Source organism: Oryctolagus cuniculus, chromosome 6 (genome assembly GCF_964237555.1).
Source record: "Oryctolagus cuniculus chromosome 6, mOryCun1.1, whole genome shotgun sequence".
NCBI classification, from domain to species: Eukaryota; Metazoa; Chordata; class Mammalia; order Lagomorpha; family Leporidae; genus Oryctolagus; species Oryctolagus cuniculus.
This window is the reverse complement of record NC_091437.1, coordinates 35,516,174-35,532,106: the sequence shown is the minus strand read 5'-3', so window position 1 is coordinate 35,532,106 and position 15,933 is coordinate 35,516,174. Positions and strand designations below refer to the sequence as shown.

At 38.5% G+C, this 15,933-nt stretch overlaps 1 protein-coding gene across 1 annotated transcript in view; it reads right to left on the bottom strand.

Annotated features, from left to right (window-relative positions):
* SPINK5 (serine peptidase inhibitor Kazal type 5) overlaps positions 1-12,749 on the bottom strand; it is a 78,806-nt gene extending 66,057 nt beyond the window's left edge. The window contains exons 1-4 of the mRNA XM_008255208.4: positions 12,595-12,749; positions 11,448-11,473; positions 7,646-7,773; positions 5,107-5,179 (exon numbers count right to left, since the gene is read on the bottom strand). Coding sequence (XP_008253430.2) covers positions 5,107-5,179; positions 7,646-7,773; positions 11,448-11,473; positions 12,595-12,649 — 282 coding nt within the window. The 5' untranslated portion in view covers positions 12,650-12,749. The remainder of the gene's footprint in view (positions 1-5,106; positions 5,180-7,645; positions 7,774-11,447; positions 11,474-12,594) is intronic.
* Positions 12,750-15,933: the final 3,184 nt, after the last annotated feature.

Below are 15,933 nucleotides of genomic sequence, written 5' to 3'. Positions count from 1 at the left end.
GCAAAATCAACATCTGTAGATACCCAAAGACAATTTTGATTCACATGTTTTTCCCCGTTTGGTTCATATATTCTTGCTACTTGAAAGATTTCATAATTTTTTTGAAACTGTCATTAATACATAATATATTGTAGGTACTCAGAATTATGATGTCTCCGTTAATGACCAATTTATCTTAATTTTTGTTTTCTTGTTTCTTTGGCTGGGCTAAAGCTCTTAAATCTTGGTCTCTCATAATCTGCGGTTGCCAATGTATGTGCTTAAAAAATGTTTTTGTTGCTAATTTTCAACTCTAGGTTGCTAGATTTTTATCCCTTTGTAGCTTAGTGCACAAATACTTCAAACAAATAAGCCTCCCTCTAAGATGAAACATTGTGTGTAGAGGAAGACATAAAATTCAGTCATTTTCATATCCACATTTGCTTGCCATTGGGATATTTTGTGTCTTCTAAATGCATGAGCACAGCCCTGTGTTCAACCAGTAGTTTGTGAATTGTTTGGGTCCTTTTAAGTCTCTGATATTCATTTGTGAGGATTCAGTCAGAAATTTTACTAGACAAAACTATGACTACAATCTCATGTTATCATCCTTTTTACTGAAAAAACAAAAAAAAGATCACCCTTTTTACTGAAAATACCTCTGGGTGTGGTTGTCACTGATTACTCCAAATTAGGAACCCCCTTCAACAGTGGCCAAATAGTTACTGATACACTCAGTCTACCCTGCATAGAAAATCCAGACCACCTCAGCCAGGGGGTAAGAAGGGAGAACATGTAAGCAAGAACATCACAGACTCCAGTTCATCTTATTCAGAGCTTTGTAGTCTTGGAGTTATAAAAGGAATGTTTTTGATAAGTTTTGTTGATAAGTTTTTTTTTTTTTTATTTGACAGGTAGAGTTATAGACAGAGAGAAACAGAGAGAAAGGTCTTCCTTCCGTTGGTTCACGCCCCTAATGGACGCTACGGCCAGTGCAGCGCCAATCTGAAGCCAGGAGCCCCGTGCTTCCTCCCGGTCTCCCCTGCGGGTGCAGTGACCCAAGCACCTGGGCCATCCTCCACTGCCCTCCCGGGCCACAGCAGAGAGCTGGACTGGAAGAGGAGCAACTGGAACTAGTACCCAGTGCCCCAACCGGGACTGGAACCCAGGGTGCCGGCACCGCAGGCGGAGGATTAGCCAAGTGAGCCACGGCCAATGGTAAGTTTTATTTAGCTTTATAGTTGCTTTTTGAGGGAGAAGATTTTCTGACCTACTAATTTAGCAATAGCTTGAAGTACCCTGGTTCAGAGTAATTTTATATAGGTTCTCAGACCATATAAGAATAATTGAAAAGAGAAAAGTACATACTAGCTGTAATTATGAACAAAATCACAAATTTTCTAAATAAAATGTTACTATCCAAATCTAACATTGTATTTAAAATGTTATGATTAAGGCCGGCGCCGTGGCTCAATAGGCTAATCCTCCACCTTGCAGCGCCGGCACACCGGGTTCTAGTCCCGGTCAGGACGCCGGATTCTGTCCCGGTTGCCCCTCTTCCAGGCCAGCTCTCTGCTATGGCCAGGGAGTGCAGTGGAGGATGGCCCAGGTGCTTGGGCCCTGCACCCCATGGGAGACCAGGAAAAGCACCTGGATCCTGGCTCCTGCCATCGGATCAGCGCGGTGCGCCGGCCGTGCCAGCCATTGGAGGGTGAACCAACGGCAAAGGAAGACCTTTCTCTCTGTCTCTCTCTCTCACTGTCCACTCTGCCTGTCAAAAATAAAAAAAAAAAAAGTTATGATTAAGTATGATTTACCCTAAGAAAACAAAAATAGCTTAAAATTAGTAAATACATTAAGAAATTAGTATTACTAGACTAAAATAGAAAATCAGGTTATTTTAATAGTTGCAGAAGAGTCACTGAATGATAACTAATACATATTCAGCAAACTAAGAATAGAAAGCATCTTCTGAAACTTGATAAAGTTTACAGGTTAAAAAACTCTATGATAAACATTTTACTTAATGAAGAAACTTTAGAAGTATTCCTTCTTTTTTTTTTCTTTTTTTTTGACAGGCAGAGTGGACAGTGAGAGAGAGAGACAGAGAGAAAGGTCTTCCTTTTGCCATTGGTTCACCCTCCAATGGCCGCCGCGGCCAGTGCGCTGCGGCTGGCGCACCACGCTGATCCGAAGGCAGGAGCAAGGTACTTTTCCTGGTCTCCCATGGGGTGCAGGGCCCAAGGACTTGGGCCATCCTCCACTGCACTCCCAGGCCACAGCAGAGAGCTGGCCTGGAAGAGAGGCAACCGGGACAGAATCCGGCGCCCCGACCGGGACTAGAACCCGGTGTGCCGGTGCCGCAAGGCGGAGGGTTAGCCTAGTGAGCCGCGGCGCTGGCCAAAGTATTCCTTAAATACAGAGAGAAGGAGAATGGGAGGGAGTTCTGATGTTTATTATCATGACTTTTGTTAAACTACTGAATCATAAATCTATGCTAAAAATATAAGCAATGCAAGATAAATAAATGAGTAATAATATTGAAGGGAAATTATAAAAATCCTTTTATATGCAGGAGATAAAATCATCTGCCAAGAACAAAGCAATAGAATCAACCACCAGAATTAACAGACAATATCCAAAAGTGGTTTGATAAAAGACTAACCAGCAGAAATCAATAAGATACATTTTATAGTTAACAAAAATTATTAAAATATCTGAAGAATAATTTCATAAATTATATTCTCGTAATTTATAGAAATTAGGTGAATTGATGATAAGATATTCTATGTTCTTGAGTTTGGTAAATTAATATTTAAAAAGTCATTTTACCCAAATTAATTTATAAATCATCTTTCTGATCACATTGAATTTCCAAATTCAGGTTGAATTTTTAATAACCTCAGTGGTTTTCTGTTTCTAATATTAAATGTATGTACATGTAAGCCAAATGTTAATAACATTTTCTAAGAAAGGGGACTTGCCTGAATAGTTTCTTAGCTATTAAAGCAATTAAATAATCTAAAAAGAACAAGGAGTTTATAAACACATGCATACACTCATACTGAATATTTTATAAAACTGGCTATCAGAATCATGAGAAACATCGAATGAATTAATTCATCATTTTAAATGCAAAAGAATCAATATGGACCAAAGAACTGAGAGATTACAAATTATGGAGACTAGAATGATAAAGAAATGGTGGAAAGAAATAAAATTTGAGATGCACTTTGAAGGCAGAACCAACAACACTTGTTGATGATGTGAACTATGACTTGAAAGGTAAAGAATGATGTAATGATGAAGAAGTTGATAAGAAAGACACAGAGGATTTCTGCAGCAGAAAAGTTCTTAAGTAAAGCACCTTATTTTCAGCGTGAATAGTAGGGCTCATTTCTGATGGGGGGAATCTACGGAGAGAAAAGTGGGTAGATTCTTCTGTTTTACAATAGAGAAGAAAATGACATTATAATTGAAAGAATTCATCAAAACACAAACAAATAAAAATCTAGACAAAAATTACTTGAAAAGTACACAGTGAGATACTAACTCCTTTAACTTATACATAGTCATTTTCTGGTAGGAAATCATATAGCCATAGGCATTTTATTTACAGGCAAAATTTATAATTCAGACATAAGATATTAGCAGATATGTAAAATGTCCTAAAATTCTTTAATCTTATTTCTCAAAACTTCTATTTGATTAAAATTTAATAAATTTGTTTCCACCAGCAGAAACATTGATTCCATTAATATTTTTAAAAAGTAAATTTGTTTAAGTGCGGGGGGATATTTTGTCATTTATTTATATTTCATATTTTAAGTGCTATTGATTTATTAGTTTTATCTTTTATGGAAGAGGAGTAGAATAATAATCTTACAGATTATACTTTGAATGTGAAAAACAAAAGTAGAATTAGAAGTTGCCACTAAACCTTTCCAACCCTCACAGATTTCTGTAGCATACAGGAGTAGCTTCCTTTTGTGACAGATAAAGGATTTGCAGTTATTGACTAGTTGGGTGGTGACCATGTTATTGTGTTAAAAGTGAGACTGGTTAAGCCAAAGCAAAGTATTTACTTGACAATGTTTACCGTGGAGGCTGAGGTTCTCAGACATACCTGAGTAACACTGCCAAGAAAGATGGCAGCTTGGTTAGAACACGGATGTTATAGGTAATTAGGGGTGCGTCTGCTCTGACTGATCATTTTAATTATGTGTTAGGCCTGAGAGAGAAGGAAGAGAAATACTAAACTAGAAAAGAAATCACACAGGACTGGAGTGATGTGAGTAGTTGTGAAAATAGCTGATGACAGCTTCAGATTTGTTAAGTAATTGTGAGATAACGAAGGCCAGAAATTTCAACCAATCTGGGGCCATGTTTTTATTTTCTTGATTCTGTTTTTATATTTTTTATTAATTAACTATTTATAACGTGAAATGGTTTTGTGGTGGGCTAAATCTGAGCAATTTCTCTATTTAATTTAATATTTAAATTTTTTTTACCACCAAATACTTTTCTCAGAAAAGACATTTGCCTGAGTCCCACACTGAAAAACAGATAACAGCAAGCAATTCTAGTTGAACTCAGAGAACCCTTCAGATATTAGAAAAGACACACAGTAGGAAGCAAAGGAGGAAAAGAGAAAGGAAATAGAGTCAAATGCCTGGCAACACAAAATTAACCATTGTGGGTGGCTTTTCATAGTTAGTTTCTCTTTTAATATACAACCTATGTCACAGATGAAAAAACTGCCCTAGTTACATAGACAATAAGAATTCTGAGATTAGATATTGGATCTTTAGTCTCAGGAAAGTTCACTGGAGTTAGGATAAGAGGAATGAGACTTGGCCATGGAGAGCAGACAGCAGCACCCTGGCCTACTACACCTCTGAGCATCTTTCAGTGCCCAGAATGTTTTCAGAGTCAGCTCATGGGTTGGGCCAAGGGACAAGATATACCAGATACTCAGCCCACCCCTGGACTAAGCCGTGTTCCCTCCCTTCTAAGTAGCTGGCTTCAAAACTGGCATAACCTCATAATTAGGAAATAGATAGTTCTACGTAGAGTAAAACATTATTCTGAAAGCAAACATGACAGATTGACTCCAAATCATCTCACCTCTGCTGGAGCTGTGGCCCTGGTGGTTCTTGTTAAATGCCTGGCCTTTCTCTGAGGTATTGTTTCTTTTTCCCTAGAAGAGAATAAAGAATAAGACAGCCTAAGACATTGTCTGACCAACTTTTAGGATTATATATTAAACAATTTTGACTCTTTCCCAGATAAATCTGGCATGTCAGCAGTAGATGTAAGGCCAAAAATAGGAATAGTAGCACAAATACTCCTGCAGTACGGAAAAATATCTCAAATGTGGAATATTATTGACAAGAATCTTTACCTTTACCTGAATACCTTGAATAGGTCCAACAACCAGTTAATCACCAACTCTAAAAGCTGTCCATGCCATTGTGTGAATGCAGTCTTTCAAAGACTATATTTACACTAAACAAAAATCTGCCTTTCTGTAATGTTTTTGATTCCAACCTCAGTTGCCCTATGGAGCAAATCAAAAGGCTTTTCCACATGCTGATCCTTTTAGCAAATTGAATATAGCTTTTATGTCTCGCACAGTCCCCTTTCTGGGTCAAGAAATGTAGTTTATCCCAATATAATTACATAGGCAATAAAAAATAACTAAGTGAATGAATCCAAAGTGACTATTTTGTGAGGTTCCAGGTATTTCATTTTTTTCTTTTTTCTTTTATTTTTTTATTAAGAGAGAGAGAGAGAGAAAGGTCTTCCCTCCATTGGTTCACCCCCAAAATGGCCGCTACGGCTGGCGTGCTGTGCCAATCCGAAGCCAGGAGCCAGGAACCTCACCCTAGTCTCCCATGCCGGTGCAGGGCCCAAGTACCCGGGCCATCCTCCACTGCCTTCCTGGGCCTCAGCAGAGAGCTGGACTGGAAAAGGAGCAACTGGGACAGAATCTGGTACCCCAACCAGGACTGGAACCCGGGATGCCAGCACTGCAGGCAGAGGATTAGCCTAGTGAGCCCCGGCACCAGCCTCATTTTTGCTTTATATTATTTTTCAATCCATGTATTATATTCAAAGTTTGAGTTCTCCTATTAAAACATCCTATGTAGAAAAAAAGGAAATTTATGGCAAATTATATACCTGCTGATTTACATTGAGCTTTTTAAGAGAATAGAAAGGATTATTCAACTTTTCCTAGACTTCTCTCACTCAAATCTTGATCTGCCTTTCTTCATCTTCTACAGTGTCTTCACTAGAAGCAGCAATTACAGTCGGAGCTTCATTATCCCAATATCACTGAACATGTCAAGTTAAATCCCCTCAATACACCAACCTGACATATAAAAAGCCAATTATAACATAATTATAATAAATGAATATGCTTAGAATTGATTGGGTAGCAATATGGAAGTTTTGACAATGCTCATACATTTGGGATGACTCCTCTGTTCAAAAATAAATTAAGATAGTCTGGTTGAAGATTTGCAATTGATAACACAAGATGCTTTCTACCTTTGAGATGTCAATGGACAGAGGGAAACTGAGTTAAACAGCTTTGGATGGATACCGGTAATTTTCCAGAATACTAATTCTTTCTAATCTGCAGTGTTGAAAGTCACAATCAACATGTTAGTCCACTTCATCCTGGCATAATCCCAGATGTCTGAAGACACTGGCAGCTCACACAACCAGAGTGTATTTTGCTTTAGTCATTCTACTGGTTGGCTGCCACAGCAGAGACTGGCATCCTTCTCAGGAGGAGCTTCTCAGCCCCTAGGCTACAACAGAATCAGGTCCCAACAGGTCCAAGGAATGTGACTTTCATTCTTAAATTCTTTTTTTCTCCAGAGCCAGGAAGGTCAAAGTCTCAAAAGATTATGCAGTGCTACATTAGGCATGATGGGTCTCCAAAAAGTTCACAGAAAATGCCTATTGAGAAAAAAAAAACTATGCATGGATTTCCACAATTTTTATAACAAAATAAACATTCTTAAAGATTTATTTATTTTGTATTTGAAAGCCAACATGATGGCGGAGGGGAGACAGAGAGAGAAAGAGTTTTTTTATCCACTGGTTAACTCCACAAATGGCTGCAATAACTAAGGCTGGGCCACGCTAAAGCCAGGAGCCTGGAACTCCATCTGAGTTCCCATTCCCATGTGGGTATTGAGGGCCCAACCATGTAGGTCATCTTCTGCTGCTTTCCCAGGCACATTAGCAGGGAGCTGGATCAGAAGTAAAGCAGCTGAAACTCAAAATGGTCCTCCAATAGGATATGCTGGCTTCATAGGTGTGGCTTAACTTACTATGCTACAACACTGGCCCCAATAAACATTTTATAATTACATTTTTTGGTGAGCTTTTTAGAGTGCCCTTGTATTAACACTGGGCTCTCCAGAATGCTATTCAAATCCTATTTGTGGAGTTAATAAAATCTTTCCAGGTGAGTAGTAATTAGCCCAATTTATCTGATGGAATGTGTAAGAATATTCTAGTGAACATTTTTATTTTACCATTCAGGTTTAGAAAAATGCAATTGAAAGAAAAGAAAAGGAATACATTTATTATTTCAGAGAATAGCCGGAAACTCAAACATGTGAAATGAATGAGAAACTTTACTCACAATATCATTTTGCACTTGACACATTTGTTGATGAATGTTATCCAATCAGGGGTTTGAAAAAGTTTTTCATCTTGGGGACAGAGCAACTTTCCATTTTTCATCAAGATTCGAAATTTACTGCATGTTTCCTGAGGATGAAACAAAAAAAGTTGTGTTTACTGAAACAGCATTAAAAGTAGGCTTTCTCCTATGAACTTACCTGAACAGTATTTTTTAATTTTATTTTTTAGACTTGTTTTTTAACTTTTCTTTTTTAATTAATAGAACAGATTTCATGCATTTCATAGGTACATTTCTAACAAGATAAGCATATTTCCCTCCTTCCCCCAAACCCCTACTTTCCTCTCTTCATAAATTTTTGCAAAGACATAATTTTAGTGGCCACTACCCTCTTTGTACAGAAAACACTCAGTTGATATAAATAACACACAAAAAAAATGACTTGGATTTGCCTGTGGAGATTGCAAATTTGCATAATATGTAGTAATCTGAAAATTAGTGAAACAGAAAAACAAGGGAGTTGGAGCCAAAAGAGCTGAGGTTATATTCCCCTGGTTCTCATTTATTACCTCAATAGCCAACCTCTCAAAGGCTCCGTTATGCTATCTAAAATAGGGGATATATTGGATGAGCATTGTGCAGTGGATTGGGACATCTACATCATACACAAAAGTGCCAGTTCGAGTCTCATATCCTCTGCTTCATATCTAGCATTTTGTTAATGTGTCCTGGGAGCCAGCAGCTGATAGCTCAAGTGTTTGGACCCCTGTCAATCCATGTGAGAGACCCAGGTGGAATTCTGGGCTCCTGGCTTAGCCTGGCCCAGCCCTGGTTGCTGTGGCATTTGGGTAGTAAATCAGCAGATGGAAGATATCTTTCTCCCTCTCTCTTTAAGTATGCAACAAAGAAGTAAATTAACATTTTGAAAATAAAACAGTGGATATATACGTGTATGTACGTGTGTGTGTGTATTTATGAAGCTTAGCTATTATTATGTATGGAAAGCCCTCAAAGATATGTAGTGATATTCAGTAAGTAAATGCTCATTCTTTCCTGTTTCTCCTTTTATATCATTGTGTGGTAGTGCCTGCTGTTAGAACTACTGGAATATACTGAGATGACATATATAACGCACCTTGCACATATCAGGCCAACACTAATGATTGATTGTGAAAGGACTAGGACAAGGTTTCTGATATGAGCACTGGAAACCACAAAGTGCCTGTGCCCACATTTCCTAAAGGCTATACGGCAAGACACCAACAGCTAGAAATGTGAACAGTTGGCAAATGAAAGAAGGATTCCTTGGTCATACACATTTGGAATTTCCAGACTGATTTCTTTTCTGAAAACAAAACAAAACAAAACAAGTAGAACCTTTGATATTTGTTTCTCTATATCTCTGTCTTTAAATAAATAAAAAAATGTTATTTTTTTAAGTTTAAGAAGTCTTCACTCTCACATCTTCCTCCCAAGATCTCAGACGAGATTTAGCCATTTGGACTCTCAAATTTTTATTCACCTTTCAAAAAGTGGCCCCCGTTGCCTCCCCCAGTCACCATTTCTACCAACTAACACTATCTGCAGAATCAAACTGCAAATCCATGGAAAGACCATGCAGTCATCTCAGAACTTGTTTATGCCTTTGTCCAGCGTAGTCTCTTGAGAAAGAGGAAAAGACAAAGTGTATGGATATTAGCAGTTGTATTCTTCTCTGGGGAAAATGGTGTCCTCCCTCAATTACCACAACAGAGCGGACTTAATCAGGAATAGACCTCAACCAAAGAGTCATCTTTGTCAGAAACTATGTACTTGCAATATAACTTCCAGCCCTTGGCTAATTTTTGTTTTATTTTCCTATTGTTGCTACTGTTCTCATTTTCTTCACATGTCTTGGAAAACCTGGAGCCCTCCAAAGTGAAATTCCTTCTGGTTGCCTCATGGGCTACAACCTCATCCACTGTCTAACCTGGGACATTATAGTTAAATTTCTCTGGGAGTTGGCATTAATCCATCTCAACTATAGGACACCAACAAGTGTGTTTTGGGCTTCATAACAAACCTTCTGTGGTGGCAAATTTAAGCATATAATTGAGATCCTTGCAGGTCTTAAGTGCTTTTCCTTGTTATTTGAGTTCATGCATATAATATTCAATATGTTATACATTTTTACATCACAAGAAAGAACCCAAACTATTGAATTTAGAAAATAACAAAATATCCAGCACCACAAGGCTATTTCAATAGCTTCTAGTTTTGACACATTATCCAAAGAATATTTCTGTTTATTTTGTGTTCTTCTTGCCTTTTATGCCAATATAGTAGGTGGCTAAACTACTATTTTTAGAACTCTTTTTCTGTGAAATAGCTAACAATAAATTAAAAAATCAGTACAAAATAATAATATGTTCCAGAAATCACCACTCATTACCATGGACTCTGAAAAACAAAATGATGACTCTATATACGGTTAGATTCACACAATATCCTTCTATTTTTCTAATATAAAACATCCAAGAGAAAATGTTCTCTTGTTTCCCCAAATCCAGCCTTTGATCTACTCTATCATTCTTTCTGAATCTCTCCTTAACCAGAAAACTTAGAAGGAATATGGAGACTATGAAGAAATCTTCTAGACTATCCCTAAGAGTTTATTTAAAAGATTCTTGCAATAAAATACAGAGAGCCAGTATTTTAACTACACTCTCAAGAGTTATGGTGTAAAAAAAACCTATTCATGTTTTTATTATCCTAATATTCAAAATCTTGGAGATATATAACAAATTTTAATATATACCTAGAACTGTTTTAAGTGCTCATATAATGGCATGAACAGTGGTATGTGTTTAGATATAATGTGTGTGTGTGTGTGTGTGTGTGTGTAGGAGAGAGAGACAGAGAAAAACGCCCTCTTATCTTTCAAATAGATGAATAATGTAGGTTCTATAGAAATTGATTCCTTTATTTTTCCAATAAAAGATCTTTCAGAATTGCTAACATGCCCCACTGCATCAGGGTCTCTGCTGTCAGAGGTGCTTCTGCCTGGTCTGCCATAAGTTGTAAAGATCTTCATGGCTTACTCTCTCATGACCTCCAGATCTTTTTTCTAGTACTATCTCTCCAAGAAGAACTTCCTCAACTATCCCGTTAAGAATGGACATGACCTCCATTCCCTGGAATTCCATTCTGGCATCCTGCTTTTTCTTCTAGCACTAATCATTAGTTAATGTGCTAATGCAATATATCTTAGTAATATATAGTAATAAATCTTGCTAATTTACTTTTTAACTTATCTGTCATGATTATGTTCACTTTATACTATCTCTAACATATCAAATAGGATTGGATATATAATAGATGCTCATAAAATATTTACTGGATGAAATACATACACTGGCTATATATGAAATACGGACAACACTCTGCATAATGATTGCCAGAAAAGTCATTTTAGTTTCTTACATGGTGTATCATAACTTGTTAAAGTACTCTTAAGCATGGTAGATAGCCTCATATAGCCATCTGTCATCATTATGTGTATGTGTTTGTGTGTGTGTGTGTGTGTGTGTGTGTGTGAGAGAGAGAGAGAGAGAGAGCAAGAGAGGGAGAGAGAGAGAGAGAGTGAAGGAGATTGACAGACCCAGGTCCTGATTCATAAAGATCTGCTTTTATGTTTTTAACCAAAGCTCTTAGTACCTATCAGTATAATACAACTGTATTATCAAAATGAAGGTGTTGGCCACAAACCATTTTTCTTAAGGATTTGGGAATGAATTCAATGAATAGACAAAGCAGGACTAACCTGATTTTCATCCTCACTGGCAGCATCTGGACAAAAATACAGAAACCAAAGTTTAAGGAATGTAAAATATTTAATAAATAACTCATTCATGTGGTGTCTTGATTGCTTTAAAGACAATATGTTGTAAAACTACAGACAATTTTTGAACACATTATGGTTATCACGGCAAATAAAATGAGACTGTTGCACTAGAAGACAGGTTTATGCATTCACAAAGGTCCAATCACTCAGAAAGGTTCAATTACCTTGGAAAAGAATACTGATGTACTTTCTGATTGCCTCAAAGTATCTCATTTCCAAAATGCCGAAGTATAATATGATCTACTTAAAAATCATAGCATACCTATCTAATGCACAATACCAATCATAATTGACGAATACAATTTATATACACATAAAATAGATTTTCTGAATTTTTGCAAAAAACTAAGATCAATTAAAATTGGACTGCTACACTCACATTAACAGGCTCTTTTGTATCTACACACTTATTTAGGGACTCATTTGTGTATAATGACTTCATTTATTCTTTGAGATTCTCTTTTTAAAAGTGCAAATGCTTCAGGGCAAAGTAAGTCTAGGTAATCTGTGTTCTCTTCAAAATTCAAACAACAAACAAAACCCCACAGAAGTTCCTCTTACTTTAGGAGAAGTACTTTCAATCCAGTTAGGATTTGAAAACACAAAAATAAAATAAGCTAAATGGCACTACTGCTTTAAAACAAGAGGCGATTGAATTTGTTTTAAAAAACATTTTAGCTACACGTGCAGTAATAAAAAACATATATTAATTCATATGTTTTAAATATGTGTACATATCTATATTATATTCTATGCGGTATAAATGGATATGCTTGGTGAATGGAAGATGAAGAATCTTTTAACTTTTCAGAATATAGAATTACTGAAAGAATTTCTCATGGATAAAATTTCAGTTTATCTCAAAACTAGACTATGTGCCAACGTTAAAGACAGCAACCTAATATAAAGCCACTTACATAAATCCCCAAGACTGAGTCTGGCACAAGATTCAAAGTTACACATACTCATATAAATATTTTCTGGTCAGGGGTAAGGGAAGAAAAGTCCTTTCCCCACAGCTTTGAGATGTGTGGCAAGAGGCTTAGATTACATGCAAATTACTCACCTTGAATGAGGCAAAGAGCCAGGGTCAGAAGCATGGGCACTGTGACTGTTTTCATGGTGAAGATGATGTAAGTCAGCTACAAGTCTACTCCGTGCATTGCTCAGCTGGTGCTCCAAGACTGAACTCGTAGAGATGCAGCTCACTTTTTTATATACTGGCACAACTGGTGACACATTCTAAAACCAGTTGGTCAGGCTCATGCTAGATTAATATACCAAACCAAATGACTTCCATCCTTACAGTGCAGTCAGGGTGGCAGACTTGAGCAGATAATGTCTGTTTCTAAGGTATAATGTGTTTTCACAATACCTCCCAAATAAGGCAATAGACCAGATCTAAGGACCCTACACGAAGTTGAAAATTCCATAAACATACAAAACACTGAATTCCTCAGCAACACAGACATAGTACCTCATACACAAATAGGTTTCTTTTTTAAAGATTTATTTTATTTATTTGAAAGACAGAGTTACAGAGAGAGGTAGAGACAGAGAGAGAGGTCTTCCATCCGCTGGTTCACTCCCCAGATGGCCGCAACGGCCGGAGCTGTGCCAATCCGAAGCCAGGAGCCAGGAGCTTCCTCCGGGTCTCCCACACAGATGCAGGGGCCCAAGGACTTGGGCCATCTTCCACTGCTATCCCAGGCCATAGCAGAGAGCTGGATTGGAAGAGTAGCAGCCAGGACTAGAACTGGTGCCTATATGGGATGCCGGTGCTTCAGGCCAGGGCTTTAACCCACTGTGCCACAGCGCCGGCCCCACAAATAAGCTTCTAACTAGGCTTCCTGTGTAAGGGAGAGAGGAGGGCATGAGAAGACAGACTGGTTGTCCCGCAAGTCAGGTACAGATTTAAAGATTTCCACACCTGGAGAGCACTGCTTATACTGAGAACTGAGAATTTCTGTCGCTTCCCTCTGTGGATGTTCTGAAGTATCTGAATTCAGTGTTACAAACTCATAGAGTTGAATGACCCTGAGACAACCTGCAAAATCCCAAAATTGAATACACATGGGGACAGGAACTTGGAGAAGGAGAAATGATGTTCCCAAGAGCACACAGTTTGGATAGAAGAAGCAAAGCCAGCACTCGCAAGACAAGTTTTGCCTTCTTTCCCTTCCATACACTGCTTCACCCTTTTACATTAGGAAGGGCGAAAACTTTGTGAAAACAAAGCTTGTTCAAAACTACTTTTTAAAAATTTTATGTCTCAATGATGTTTTATATTCTAAAACTTAATTCTATACTCTAACCAAACATTATAAAAAGACTCAAAGTTTAGCCTTCCATAGCCCATAACTGTCTAAACTATAGCTTAAAAATTTTTGATTCCATCAGGTTTTCCCTAAATTAAATTGATTCTTGCATTGCCCCACTCTTTAGAATCCCAAGGAAGAAGAATTAAACTATAAAATACAAAGATATATAGTAACATTTTCTATAGAGTTTTCCTTCTCCTTTGTCTCTTTTTCCATTCCACAAACTATACTTCATATCTACCAGTTTATTTCACCCTATCAGCCTAAGAAAGCATCTGAAGAACAATGCCAAGATGACTGAGGCCAGAGCCAGTTTAATTCTACTACTTCTCAAGGTCTCCACATTCATAGATGAAAAGTTACACTTCATGTAAATGAAGGCATTTTCATGGTTATTTGATAAAACTAATCAAGGCAGATCAACTTCAGAATAATGCCAATATTCTGAGAACCATCAAAGTGAGAATGTGTCTCTTTCTGCCCCATAAAATAATTATTTTCCTATAAAAATCAAATTGGAGGCTGGAGTTGTGGCACAGTGGGTAAAGCACAGGCATCCATATGGGAGCTGGTTCATTTCCCAGTTGCTCCACTTCTGATCCAGCTCCCTGCTGATGGCCTGAGAAAGCAATGGAAGATGGCAGAAGTACTTGGGCCCCTGCAATCCACGTGGGAGACCCAGAGGAAGCTCCTGGCTCCTGGCTTTGGCCTGGATCAGCTCTGGCTGATTTCAGCCATCTGGGGAGTGAACCAGAGAATGGATGATCTCTTTTTCCATTAAGTCATAATGGACATTGGTTTTATATCTTATGTGTTTATTTCTTAAAGATGTATTTAGAATGTATTTTGAATTCAGAGTTAGAGAGAAGGAGAGACAGAGTGAAATCTTTCATCTGTTGGCTTACTCCCCAGACAGCCACAAGGGCTATCATTGGGCTAGGCAGAAGCCAGAAGCCAGGAGTTTCATCCAGGTCTCCCATGTGGGTGGCCGGGGCCCAAAAACTTGAGCCATCTTCTGCTGCTTTTCCCAGGGCATTAGCAGGCAGCTGGATGAGAAGCAGAACAGCTGGAACACAAATCGGTGCCCATATGCAGGCAATAACTTTCCCTGCTATGCTATCACGCCGGCCACAGGAAATCTCTTTCTTTCTTTCCTTTCTTTCTTTCTTGACAGGCAGAGTGAACAGTGAGAGAGAGAGAGAGACAGAGAGAAAGGTCTTCCTTTTCTGTTGGTTCACCCCCCAGTGGCCGCTGTGGCCAGCGCACCGCGCTGATCCGAAGCCAGGAGCCAGGTGCTTCTCCTGGTCTCCCATGCGGGTGCAGGGCCCAAGCACTGGGGCCATCCTCCACTGCCCTCCTGGGCCATAGCAGAGAGCTGAACTGGAAGAGGGGCAACCAGGACAGAATCCGGTGCCCAGACTGGGACTAGAACCCGGGGTGCCGGTGCCGCAGGCGGAGGATTACCCTATTGAGCCATGGCGGCACCAGCAGGAAATCTATTTCTAATCTTGTCTTTTCAATTTGAAACGATGAGAGCCAGAGCCAGAGGTAGAAGGCATGAGAGAGAGAGAGAGAGAGAGATACAATCCACCAATCTACCTGTTTACTCCTCAAATCCCCACAATGGTGGGAACTGATGAAAACAGAAACCAGGAAGCCAATCCAAGTCTCCCAAGTGGGTGGCAGGAACAAACTACTGGAGCTATCACTGTTGCCTCTGAAGTCTTTATCAGCACAAAGCTGGAACTGACAGCAGAGCTGGGACTTGAATCCAGGCACTCTGATATGAGACACAGGCATCCCAATCATTACTTAACTGCTATACTAAATACTGACCCAAGGATCCCAATCTTGTCTCACCAATTATTAGCTATGTTGCCTTGAGGAAGTCACTTATTTTCCCCGAGCCTCAGTCTGCTAATATATAAAACAGAGATAGTAATATCTACATTGTACAATTTTACAAGTTTTAGAATTCATATATGTCTGTCTGTCTGTGTGTGCCTGCAATGCTTAGAACAACACCAAGTACTTGTGATAAGCTTTACAGTTAATGACAGCTGATCTTTCATTTTATAATAATA